Here is a 13,862-nt window from a genome sequence, read left to right as displayed (position 1 = left end):
TTACACAATAAAATTAAGTTTCTATAAAATAATTTATTTTCTGAGACATGCTATTTTGAGCCGTAACGTTTTTATTTTTTCGTCAAAAAAGCTGTGGGAGATCTTGTTTTTTGCGGGACGGGTTGTAGTTTTTATTGGTACCATTTTGGGGTAAATGCGACTTTTTGATCACTTTTTATTCTATATCTTGGGAGGGGTGGTGACCAAAAAATAGCGACGCTGACAGTTTTCCGTTTATTTTGTTTGCGGCGTTCACCGTGCGGAAAAATTAACATTATAGTTTCATAGATTGGGTCGTTACGAACGCGGCGATACCAAATATGTGTACTTTTTTTAACGTTTTCATTTTTTCCCTATAATAAATGACTTATTATAGGAAAACAAAACCTTTTATTTTTACACTTTTATAAAACATTTTTATTAACTTTTTTTAACTTTTTACACTTTATATTTTTGTTTATTAACTTTTCTTTTACTTTTTACACTTTCTTTTTTTGACCTGCAGCTCTGATCGCTGCTAGAATATATTACACTACCTAGGTAGTGTAACGTATTCCAACTGTCAGTGTGACGTCACAGTCACTCTGACAGTTGGTCTACGAGGATCAGCAGAAGCTGATCCTCATAGGCTGACATACATGGCAGACTTGGGGGCCGTTGTCTGGCCCCCGGGTGCCATCACAAGCATCAGAAGCCCCCACGATTGCATGGGGGCTGCTGATGCGCTACAAACCCGCTACATGCGGAGATCGCAATCGAGCCTCGCATGTAACGGGTTAATTGCCGAAATCAGCGGCGATGAGCCGCTGATCGGCAACACTGGAGAGTGTCAGCTGTCGGGGACAGCTGATCTCCAAGTTCCCGATGCACACTGTCGCCGACAGTGTGCATCGGTAACGGCACAGTGACTTTCTGTCACTCTGACAGGAAGCCTATCAGGACCAGCCGAAGGTTGGTCCTGATGGGCTTCCATCCATGGCAGACCTGGAAGCCATTGTTTGCCATACTAACTATCGGCAGACCCCGCGATTTCGGACGGGGGTCTGCCGATATGTTAGAAACCCCTAAAATTCGGCGATTGCACCCGATCGCCGAATTTAAGGGGTTAATGCGCCGAAATCAGCGGCAAAGGACCGCTGGCCGGCAAGAGGGGAGTGTCAGCTGTCGGCGACAGCTGACCTCCCGATTCCCGGTGCACACTGTCGCCGACAGTGTGCACCGGGATTAACTCAGTAACTGTACGTCCTCGTGCGGGAAGTAACCTCCCGCAACGACGGACAGTTACGTCCTGGTGCGGATAGGGGTTAAATAGATTTTGGTGTTTGTTTGTTTTTTACAAATACTGAATGTATTGACCAAAATTTACCACTAACATAAAGTACAATGTGTCACAAGAAATCTCAGAATCACTTGAATAAGTAAAAGCATCCAAAATTTATTATCACAAAAGTGGTATGTCAGATTAAAAAAATGAGACTCTGTCCGGAAAGTCAAAACTGGCTGCAGTGGCAATGGGTTAAAATTCAAAAACACACAATATAGAGGAGTCAATGCAAGTGCTGCTCCTACACAGATACTGACATACATGATGATGAGATATTGCTGTATGTATAAATACTTCATACTCCTCAGTAAAATACTGTTAACCTGTTAGATACCTGGACAGTGTTACCTGAATGCCAGTGGCCACATAATGTGTGGGTTGTGGGTCACATCACTGAAGCCATGTTTAGTCCTTTTCAGTTATCCTATTGGTGCATTACTATGGACTAATCTTTGGGCTATACCATTTTTTTTTAACTATTGCACTGTTACAAGAAACTTACGTGAGCAGAATTTCTAATGCACGCATATAAGAAAACTGTATTATTTCCTATTTTATAATGAAACAATTAAAAACTGAACAACCCGTGGGAAACTTAAGTTGAGTTTCCTTTTTGAGTTAACGTTAACGGGGTAGACCACGCACGGACAACTGATGACCTATGCACAGTATTGGTTATCAGTATATGATCAGTGGGGGTCACACCCGGACCCTGCACCGATTAGCTGCTCCGGCTGCCTCCGATTACCGGATATCCATGCCGAAAGTAGATGGCTTGGGTCACAAAATATCGGCCGAGCTGCAGTACTGGAGCTATACTCCTATTCAAGTGAATAGAAGCAGAGCTGCAGTTATGCAGCAGGGCCGCTATGCAGTAGTTTGAGCGATTCCGCTTCCGACATACCCTTCATAACATCCGGTGTCCAGAGGCAGCCGGAGCAGCTGATCGTTGTGGGGTCTGGGTGTCGGAACCCCACAGATCATATACTGATGACCTATCCTGTGGATAGGTCATCAGTCGTCCGTTGCTGTATTAAAGTGATGCCCAATTGGCATTGAAGGGCCAAATGAGTTGGCAGAGGACAGGCTTGATTGCAAGACAAGATTATGCTTTTAACATGTTTTTTTTTATCAAGTAAAGGTTTATGGAATAATTGTGGTAACCGTTGGCAGACAAGAATCCTGGACTTTATCATTGATATATTTTGAAGTGTTATATAAAGCTTTATATTATCAGGTGCAGTTTTTGTTTTTTTAGCCATAGCCAAGGGTGGATTTATAAGGAGTGTCTTATACTTATCCTTCCTGCTGGATCCACGTTTGGCTTTGACTCTTGAAAAACTGCAAGTGGGTCTCCAGCTTAATACGGATGTTATGACCAAATTAACTTTATAGCTTAAATTAATTTTTAATCCTAACAGAAAATCCCAGGAAGAAATCTGAGGGGAACTGCGTGTTATTGCTAAATTATAAAGCAGAAGATGAGGATATCATGCAGCAGTCTACAGGAGAAAACCTCATTACCCTTAATGTACATCCAGGACTTCACAGTACAGATCTATTATCTAATTCCCCTAATCATGAGGAACCTTCTGACAAATCACAGATTGTTACCACAAGTACAGCTCAGAAAGAAGGGAAAAAAATTAAATGTGGTAAACAGTTTACAAAAAGCTCAGGACGTTTTACACAGAGAAATTACACAGAGGAGAAGCCATACTCATGTTCAGAATGTGGAAAATGTTTTGCACGAAAATCAAACCTTGTTACACATGAGAGAATTCATACAGGAGAGAGGCCATATTCATGTTCACTGTGTGGGAAATGTTTTGCCCAAAATTCAAATCTTGTTACACATGAGAGAATTCACACAGGAGAGAAACCATATTCATGTTCACTATGTGGGAAAGGTTTTATAAAGAAATCAAACCTTGTTATACATAAGAGAAGTCATACAGGGGAGAAGCAGCATTCATGTTCAGAATGTGGAAAATGTTTTACACAAAAATCAAGTCTTGTTGTACATCAGAGAATTCACTCAGGAGAGAAGCCATATTCATGTTCAGCATGTGGGAAGTGTTTTTCAGATAAATCGAATCTTGGTATACATGAGAGAAGTCACACAGGAGAGAAGCCATATTCATGTTCAACATGTGGAAAGCGCTTTACAGATAAGTCAAATTTTGTTCTACATGAGAGAAGTCACACAGGAGAGAAACCATATTCATGCTCAGAATGTGGGAAGGGCTTTACAGGTAAATCGCGTCTTGTTAAACATCAGAGATGTCACACAGTGAAGAAGCCATATTCATGTTTAGAATGTGGGAAATATTTTACAGATAAATCACATCTTGTTACACATGAGAGAAGTCACACTGGGGACAAACCATATTCATGTTCAGAATGTGAGAAATGTTTTACACAAAAATCGAGTCTCGTTAAACATCAGAGAATTCACACAGGAGAGAAGCCGTATTCGTGTACAGAATGTGGGAAGTGTTTCACACATAAATCAAGTCTCGTTAAACATATGAGAAGTCACACAGGGGAGAAGCCATATTCATGTTCAGAATGTGGGAAATGTTTTACACAAAAATCAAGCCTAGTTATACATGAGAGAAGTCACACAGGAGAGAAACCATATTCATGTTCAGAATGTGGGAAATGTTATATTACTAAAGCCAGACTTAGGGAGCACCAGAGAAGTCACACAGGGGAGAAGCCATTAAAATCAAAAAATCCAAAAATTATTTTGCAATAATTAAAATAATAAAGAGACAAATTCACAGATCTTTTTCCACTGAAGGAAATGTCATATTTATCACTACCTTAAAAGACCTTAAATTAGAATCAGGTGCTCCAAAATTGGTACAAATTATTAGAATGTTATTTTAGATATAATCACTTATGGCAAGTTTGTAATGAAAGATTGTTCCATTTATCTGAGTGGGGTTGATTCTACAAGCTCCATTCAAACATTTCTGCTACAAAATTGCTGTGTGTAAATATATCCTTGTGATTTTTTGAGCCTTGGTGCATCAAAAACTGCATAAGAACAACTGCACCTAAAAGCCAGAAGTGAATCCATTAGAAATTAGAAGTATAAAACCTTATATATTTTCCATTCCTGTCTTGAATCCACTCCTGACTTTGACAAAAAAAAATTAATGAGTCAAAAATTGCACCAAAAACTGCATGTGTGATTCCAGCCTTAAGGGGTTCTATGAATAATTGGTGTTACTAGTGGGGAAAAAAAAGTAAAGGAAATTTGAAAAAAAAAAGAATGGCAAATAAAAAAAGGTCCTGGCCCATCAAAAGATAGGAAAGCAAGAGACATGTCAAATTGAGATCAAAAGACCCAGAAAATAAAATTGAGAAATTCCTGAAATCGTTAGGGATGAAATAACACACATTCAAGTATCCAATCTGATTCGCCAGAGTTAAATCACTATAGCAATTTTTTTTTTCCTATATAGTGCCACGTAGGCTGCTATTAAAGTATAATGTAGAGGCTCTTGTATATACCGGTTTTAGTTGATGTGCCATTTATGGGTTGTCTTGATTCCTTCTTCCCCTCTGATATGGTTCCCCTAATGCAGACTGCATTTCCCAAGATGCTTCAGGCTTTGCAGAGGGGGTGGAGTCTCATCACACCACTTTCTCTGCTCTGAGTCCTATCTAAGTGCAGCAAGTGATAGATCAGTGACATAGAACTGCTGTCTTCACACTGTAGAGTTTGTGTATCCTATGTGATGCCGTTTTAGCCTATCTCCTCTGCCTCCTACTTGTGATAAATTTCTCCAGTCCTTACAAGCAGTAGACAGTGAGTAGCATCTTATAGAAATACACTGGACTCTCTGCACACAGCACTCACAGATAGTATAGTCAGTTAGTGTGAGTCAGGGGTGTTTTATAACTCTGCAGCTAATCATTGTATGGACTAACCTATTATATCACTTCTGCTCTCTTAGATAGGAAAGAAATAATCTCTTCAGAAGCACTATAAGCATAGGGGACATACAGAGGAACAGGAAGGGTGGAGCTGGGAGCGGAGGAATCTCAGAGCTGATTGGCGGTGATCTAATTCTGTAGTTCACAGAAAGTCAGACACGCAGGGGAGAGTGACTTTCTGTCTACACATGAGAGCATGGTCTATTCTGGTGGCCAGACTGTGATCACATGACAACTGCCTATAATGAAAGAATTTAAAATACTTGGATGCAACTGAGCTGGGAAGAATGCTAGAGTGCTTTTAGGACAAGGAAAGGAAAAATAGATCAGGCTCTAATTTTTTCATGTTTTTCTAAAACACACATTGTGCTATCCAAAATTAACTTGGCTCTGGGCCATATAAAATAAGGTATGAAGCATGTGGGATTTTAATTCATTCACCATTACTGGTAACAGTGGAATGCAGTTATACAACCTTCTATTATAATTCTCATTTGTAGCACCGACGGCCATGGACCGCCGGCATCTCCCCTCCCCCGGCGGCCGCGGACGTCGGTTTGTTTCTACTTACTGCTAGCATCTCCCTCCCCGGAGACATTGGCGCGCTCCGCGTACTGCTCCTGGGTCCCGTACAATACAATAGACCATGCGGCTCCTATGAGGCCCTAGTTAATCCCATTCCTTTTGCTACTTTGTGAAGGGAACCTCTGCAGGACTCTCCTCTATAGGAAAACTGCATTGTTAGCAAACAAAAGGGTAGGGAATTGGCCCAAGGGTCATTGGAGAGAGTGGAGGAAACAAAAACCTGGCCCTTCTGTCATCGGTGGCAGAACCTGGCACAATAATGGTGGGCCCTATTTGGTATATTTTTCTATGGGTCCCCCTCTCTTGGGGGATGTATGCCACTGACTATAAACATATGTACAATTATCTTGTCTATTCTTTTCTCTGCCCATTAAGTGCTTTTCTTGTTTCGACAATCTCTTTTAATTTGCCCTATGAAGGTATACGGAGGTAATAGAGCGGAGTCCTCCATGCAGAAACCCCATTTATTACCCACAGGAGAGTTCTGCTACAATAGAGGGGGATTCATATGTTACACAAATGGCCTATTTAAAAGGACATCTCATGATGTCCTATTAGGATATATGAACATCATAGAGTGAATCCCCTGCTCAGGACCCTCTATAGGAAAACTGCATTGTTAGCAAACAAAAGGGTAGGGAATTGGCCCAAGGGTCATTGGAGAGAGTGGAGGAAACAAAAACCTGGCCCTTCTGTCATCGGTGGCAGAACCTGGCACAATAATGGTGGGCCCTATTTGGTATATTTTTCTATGGGTCCCCCTCTCTTGGGGGATGTATGCCACTGACTATAAACATATGTACAATTATCTTGTCTATTCTTTTCTCTGCCCATTAAGTGCTTTTCTTGTTTCGACAATCTCTTTTAATTTGCCCTATGAAGGTATACGGAGGTAATAGAGCGGAGTCCTCCATGCAGAAACCCCATTTATTACCCACAGGAGAGTTCTGCTACAATAGAGGGGGATTCATATGTTACACAAATGGCCTATTTAAAAGGACATCTCATGATGTCCTATTAGGATATATGAACATCATAGAGTGAATCCCCTGCTCAGGACCCTCTATGAGCTAGAGCGGAGAGTTACTGCTAAGACTTGATGTAATCATGTATTAATGTACTCGGATACCTATTAAAGGGGTTGGACAGAATTAGAAAAACATGCTTTCTTCTAGAGACAGTGCCACACTTGTCCATAGGTTGTGTCTCGTATGGCAGCTCAGTTCCCTTGAAGTGAAGGCCCTATTTACTAGAATATCGCACTGAGACTGGGCAGGTGTGGCACTGTTTTTTTTTTTTTTTTAATGACAGCAGCCATGTATTTCTAATCCTGCACAACCCTATTAATTTGAATGAACATTGAGTAATATCACATCGTTCTCTGCGGGGAAAGTGTGCAACCGCCCTCAGCTTCCCACAGCAATAAAGACTTTCATTGGCTCCTTTATGTTGCTGAATATTATCACCCTGCCCAATACCTTTGTGATAACAGCCACAATCAATGTGCCAGCGGCAGATATAATAAAAGATGATTAGTTGTTTTTAATAGTGATACATATATAAAAAAAAACAATACCACAAAGCCCTGAAAGCTTCGCTAGATACTAAACTCCACCACATGCTGAGAAATAAGGACACAGGAGACTTGTTATATAGAAGAAGATTCATTTTATTATATGTATGTTTTATATCCTGACGTAGTGGTTCCAAATTGGCAAAATCCAATTATGGGTATACCGTTTGTTCCTGAATTTAAGTCTGTGCCTGGTCCAACAGTGTATGTAAGTGGTTTTGGCCCCGTGGTTTTTTTTTCAACTTTTTTTTATGAACATTTATTTGCATTAGCAAGGGAGACTAACCTGTATGCAGTGCAGTTTATTGTGAATAAGCCTGCCTCCTACCATTCAAGGCCAGGAAAATGCGCACCCACTAATGCTGCTGAATTACAAAACTGATTATCCTTATGGACATTGTGAGGAAACCCACGATAAGATTGTACTGGGGAAAAAAACCTAGTTCATAGTACCCCCACTTTCTCCGCAGTTGTGACTAGGACTAACTATGAGACACTTTTAAAATTTTTACACCTTGCTGACAATAGTCAGTGCCCCCCAAGAGATTCCCCTGACTATGACAGACTGTATAAAATTCGACCTCGTTTAAATTATGTTTCTGAGAATTTTTTGGAGCTATATACCCCCAGTGAAAATCTGTCAATTAATGAGTGTCTGGTCAAATTTAAAAGTAGACTGAATTTAAAGAGGCTCTGTCACCACATTATAAGTGCCCTATATTGTACATGATGTGATCGGCGCTGTAATGTAGATTACAGCAGTGTTTTTTATTTAGAAAAATTATCATTTTTTGAGTTATGACCTATATTAGCTTTATGCTAATGAGTTTCTCAATGGACAACTGGGCGTGTTTTACTATATGGCCAAGTGGGCGTTGTGGAGAGAAGTGTATGACGCTGACCAATCAGCGTCATACACTTCTCTCCATTCATTTATACAGCACATAGCGATATAGCTATATCGCTATGTGCTGCCACATAAACACACTATAACGTTACTGCAGGGTCATGACAATGAATATACATTACCTCCAGCCAGGACGGGATGTGTATTCAGAATCCTGACCACTTCTCTGCGATTTAGAGCATAGCAGGCGTGGTCTCGCGAGATTACGCTGTAAGCAGTTATTTCGCTGTGCTGTGCTGTAAATCACAGAGAAGTGGTCAGGATTCTGAATACCCATCCCGTCCTGGATGGAGGTAATGTATATTCATTGTCATGACCATGGACATACAGTGAAGGAAATAATTATTTGATCCCTTGCTGATTTTGTAAGTTTGCCCACTGTCAAAGACATTAACAGTCTACAATTTTTAGGCTAGGTTAATTTTACCAGTGAGAGATAGATTATATTTAAAAAAAAACAACAGAAAATCACAGTCAAAATTATATATATTTATTTGCATTGTGCACAAAGGAATAAGTATTTGATCCCCTACCAACCATTAAGAGTTCAGCCTCCTCCAGACCAGTTACACGCTCCAAATCAACTTGGTGCTTGCATTAACCCCTTCCCGCTCCTGGACGTACTATTAGGTCATGGTAACTATAGCGTTCACAGAGAAGTGGTCAGGATTCTGAATACCCATCCCGTCCTGGATGGAGGTAATGTATATTCATTGTCATGACCCTGCAGTAACGTTATAGTGTGTTTATGTGGCAGCACATAGCGATATAGCTATATCGCTATGTGCTGTATAAATGAATGGAGAGAAGTGTATGACGCTGATTGGTCAGTGTCATACACTTCTCTCCACAACGCCCACTTGGCCATATAGTAAAACACGCCCAGTTGTTCATGGAGAAACTCATTAGCATAAAGCTAAAATAGGTCATAACTCCTTCTAAAATGATAGTTTTTCTAAATAAAAAACACTGCTGTAATCTACATTACAGCGCCGATCACATCATGTACAATATAGGCCACTTATAATGTGGTGACAGAGCCTCTTTAAGCAGTATATTCCTTCCAAGCGGGCCCGCGATTGAATAAAATTGAACAAACTCTGTGAGAGCACTATGGGCTACACAAAAGCATTTTATGTTTACCAGGGAAAAGATGCCCAATTGAATCCACCAGGGTAACCATCAGAATTGGGGTCTACTGGAAAAATAGTCTGGGAGATTATGGGGCCTTTACAAAACGGGCACACTTTTTCTGGACAATTATCAGCATCCCACTGTTCAGACACCTACAGGAGGCAAACACTGGAACATGTGGCACTTTTCGCAGAGACAGAAAGGGGCTTCCACAATCTCTAATATCTCTTTTTTTTTAGTGTGAATCCGATGTTTCACCACCATGTAAAAAAGTAGCGCTTTTGCCTCTGGACACCATTAAATAGAAGTGGGTTATGTGCACAAATGAGGCATCATTTTACTCAGAAGAAGTTGGCGTACAAATATTAGGTTTGTATTAGATTTTGCTAAGCAGCAAATAGCGTGGACAAAAAAAGTACAGGTGAAATATCACCAAAATGAAAAGTATGTATATTTCAATTTTTTTTCCACCATCTTCCAATTTTTTTAAATAACCAAAAAGCGCTTACTTTCTAATATATATACCTTATTGAATACAGTGGGATGTCTATTTTAAGCATTGGTGGAGTTTTTGGACTGCTCTGATGTTTTAGCATGACTGGTCAATTGCAAAGACACTTAAGCACAATTAAGCCATCCAAAAAATGCACTTGAAAAACAGAAAAGTACATACTGAATATCAAACCATATTTTATCTTATTATTTATTAAAAAAACAATGTAAATATGGTGTCCCTGTAATTAGAAGAAATAAACAAGCATATTTTAATATATGTATTTACATTAGTGTATATATAAAAAAATTGTGTTTTATTCAAAAGAAGCTAAATTCATTTTTTTCCTATTTTAGACCGTTTTTCTGCTTCTAACAAAAAAAAAATTATTTAACAAATAAGGTTACTTATTTCAAGCCTTGTATGTCCTGAAAAAACATGATAAAAATAGTTGAGATATGCAAAGCCGTTAAAAAAATATTGGCGGGCAAATCAATGCATACCCAAAGTGCAAAATTTGGCCTCAGCATTAAAGGGAATGTGTCGCTAGAAAAATATTTATTTTTATTTTAGTTAAACTGTTAGTAACATTGTTCTAATTTTTTTAATTTTTTCACAAGTCAATAATGCATGAATGTGCCTGGTCCTCCAGAGTGAAAGATGCTCTTTGCAGACTTTCTCCACTTTGACCAAGAGAAGGGAATCTGTAAGTTAAAATTCCCCAATATGGTAACTGAAAAAGAGTTGGCATCTGGCACAATAAGGCTGGATTCACACGAGCACATTACGTCCGTAATGGACAGAACGTATTTCGGCCGCTAATCCCGGACCGAACACACTGCAGGAAGCCGGGCTCCTAGCATCATAGTTATGTACGATGCTAGGAGTCCTTGCCTCGCTACAGGACAACTGTCCTGTACTGTAATCATGTTTTCAGTACGGGACAGTTGTCCTGCAGCGAGGCAGGGACTCCTAGCATCGTACATAACTATGATGCTACGAGCTCAGCTCTGCCGTGTGTTCGGTCCGGGACTTGCGGCCAAAATACGTTCCGTCCATTATGGACGTAATGTGCTCGTGTGAATCCAGCATAATGGTGGGCCCATTTTGGCATTTTGCAATGGGGCCCCTCTCTTGTATGTATGCCTCTGACCATGGACATACAGTGAAGGAAATAATTATTTGATCCCTTGCTGATTTTGTAAGTTTGCCCACTGTCAAAGACATTAACAGTCTACAATTTTTAGGCTAGGTTAATTTTACCAGTGAGAGATAGATTATATTTAAAAAAAAACAACAGAAAATCACAGTCAAAATTATATATATTTATTTGCATTGTGCACAAAGGAATAAGTATTTGATCCCCTACCAACCATTAAGAGTTCAGCCTCCTCCAGACCAGTTACACGCTCCAAATCAACTTGGTGCTTGCATTAACCCCTTCCCGCTCCTGGACGTACTATTAGGTCATGGTAACTATAGCGTTCACGCTCCATGACCTAATAGTACGTCTCGGGAGTAACGGCCGTTTCGGCCGTCCTCCCGACACATACAGGAGCTGTGACAGCTGCTGTCTTGTTCAGCAGCTGTCACAGCTCCTACAGCGGGGACCGATCGCTGTGTCCCCGCTGATTAACCCCTTAAAAGCCGCGTTCTATAGAGATTGCGGCTTTTTAGGGGTTAAGCTGCAATCGCCAGCCTGCTACACGATAGCGGCCGGCGATGGTGACTATGGCAACCGGACACCAAACAATGGCGTCCAGCTATGCCATAGACGGAAGCCTAGTGGGTCCTGACAACGTCAGGACCCACTATGCTTGCTTTCAGTGAGTAGCTGACAGTTCTAATACACTGCACTACGCATGTAGTGCAGTGTATTAGAATAGCGATCAGGGCCTCCTGCCCTCAAGTCCCCTAGAGGGACAAAGTAATACAGTAAAAAAAAAGTTAAAAAAAGATGTGTAAAAATAAGAAAATAAAAGATTTAAAAGTATTAAAAGTAAAAATCCCCCCTTTTCCCTTATCAGTCATTTATTATTAATAAAAATATATATATAAACAAACAAATAAACTATACATAATTGGTATCGCCGCGTCCGTAACGGCCTGAACTACAAAATTATTTCGTTATTTATCCCGCACGGTGAACGCCGTAAAAGAAAATAATAATAAACCGTACCACAATCACAATTGTTTGCTCACTTCACCTCCCAAAAAATGGAATAAAAAGAGATCAAAAAGTCGCATGTACCGAAAAATGGTACAGATCGGAACTACAGTTCGTTACGCAAAAAATAAGTCCTCGCACGGCTTTATTGATTGAAAAATAAAAAAGTTCTCGCGCTTAGGATATGGTAACACAAAAAGTGAATGATTTTTTTACCAAACGTATTTTATTGTGCAAACGCCATAAGATATAAAAAAAACGGTAAACATCTGGTATCGCTGTAATCGTATCGCCCCGCAGAATAAAGTGAATATGTCATTTATAGCGCACGGTGCACGCTGTAAAAAAAAATAGAATAAAAAAACAATAGTAGAATTTCTGTTTTTTAGTGACCACGCCACCTGAAAATAGAATAAAAACTGATCAAAAAGCCGCATGCACCCCAAGAAAACTACAATGGATTCCTCAAGGGGTCTAGTTTCCAAATTGGGGTCACTTTTGGGGGGTTTCCAATGTTTTGGCACCACAAGACCTCTTCAAACCGGACATGGTGCCTAATATAAAAGAGGCCTCAAAATCCACTAGGTGCTCCTTTGCTTCGGAGGCCGGTGCTTCAGTCCATTACCGCCCGAGGGCCACATGTGGGATATTTCTCTAAACTGCAGAATCTGGGCAATACGTATTAATTTGCGTTTCTCTGATAAATCCAATTGTGTTGTAAAAAAAATGGAATAAAGAGGATTTTCTGACAAAAAAAAAATGTCAACTTCACCTCTACTTTGCTCTAAATTTCTGTGAAACACCTAAAGGGTTCATAAACTTTCTAAATGCTGTTGTGAATACTTTGAGGGGTCTAGTTTCTAAAATGGGGTATTTTATAGGGGTTTCTAATATATGGGCCCGTCAAAGCAACTTCAGAACTGAACTGGAACCTAAAAAAATAAATAAATGAGGCAATACTTCGCTTCTTACATTATACTGATAATGAGCCGTGCCCACCCCGAGATGACCCCAGTTTTGACCGTTGGTATGTCACAGCCCAATTGAAATAGGTGCTGTGAAAAAACTGTGCGGTCAAAATGCTAACAACAACCATAAATGAATTCCTTGAGGGGTGTAGTTTCCAAAATGGGGTCACTTCTGGCGGGTTTCCATTGCTTTGATACCTCTGAGGCTCTGCAAATGCGACATGGCACCCGAAAACCAATCCAGCAAAATCTGTACTCCAACAAACACATAGCGCTCCTTTCCTTCTGAGCCCTCCCATGAGCCCAAACGGCAGTTTATCACCACTAATGGGGTATTGCCACACTAAGGACAAATTGGGCAACAAAATGGGGTATTTTGTTCCCTGTGAAAATAAGATATTTTGATCACAAATGACATTTTATTGGAAAAAATTACTTTTTTTTCATTTCACAGCCTGTGTGGTCAAAATGGGAACAACAACCATAAATGAATTCCTTGAGGGGTGTAGTTTCCAAAATGGGGTCACTATTGGGGGATTCCTACTGTTTTGGCACCTCAACACCTCTTCAAACCTGGCATGCTGCCTAAAATATATTCTAATAAAAAAAGAGGACTCAAAATGCAATAGGTGCTTCTTTGCTTCTAGGGCTTGTGTTTTATTCCACGAGCGCAGTAGAGCCACATGTGGGACATTTCTAAAAACTACAGAATCTGGACAATACATATTTAGTAGTGTTTCTCTGGTAAAACCTTCTGTGT

General features: G+C 40.1%; 1 protein-coding gene across 1 annotated transcript in view; it reads left to right on the top strand.

The window, feature by feature from the left end:
- The window catches only part of LOC142661064 (uncharacterized), a 99,261-nt gene extending 91,142 nt beyond the window's left edge, over window positions 1-8,119 (top strand). Inside the window, exon 7 of the mRNA XM_075838321.1 lies at window positions 2,746-8,119. Within this exon, the coding sequence (XP_075694436.1) occupies window positions 2,746-4,085 (1,340 nt within the window). The 3' untranslated portion in view covers window positions 4,086-8,119. The remainder of the gene's footprint in view (window positions 1-2,745) is intronic.
- Window positions 8,120-13,862: the final 5,743 nt, after the last annotated feature.

This window comes from Rhinoderma darwinii, chromosome 1 (assembly GCF_050947455.1).
Source record: "Rhinoderma darwinii isolate aRhiDar2 chromosome 1, aRhiDar2.hap1, whole genome shotgun sequence".
NCBI classification, from domain to species: domain Eukaryota; kingdom Metazoa; phylum Chordata; class Amphibia; order Anura; family Rhinodermatidae; genus Rhinoderma; species Rhinoderma darwinii.
Note: the sequence above shows the minus strand (reverse complement) of the source record. Positions and strands in the feature narration are given on the sequence as shown.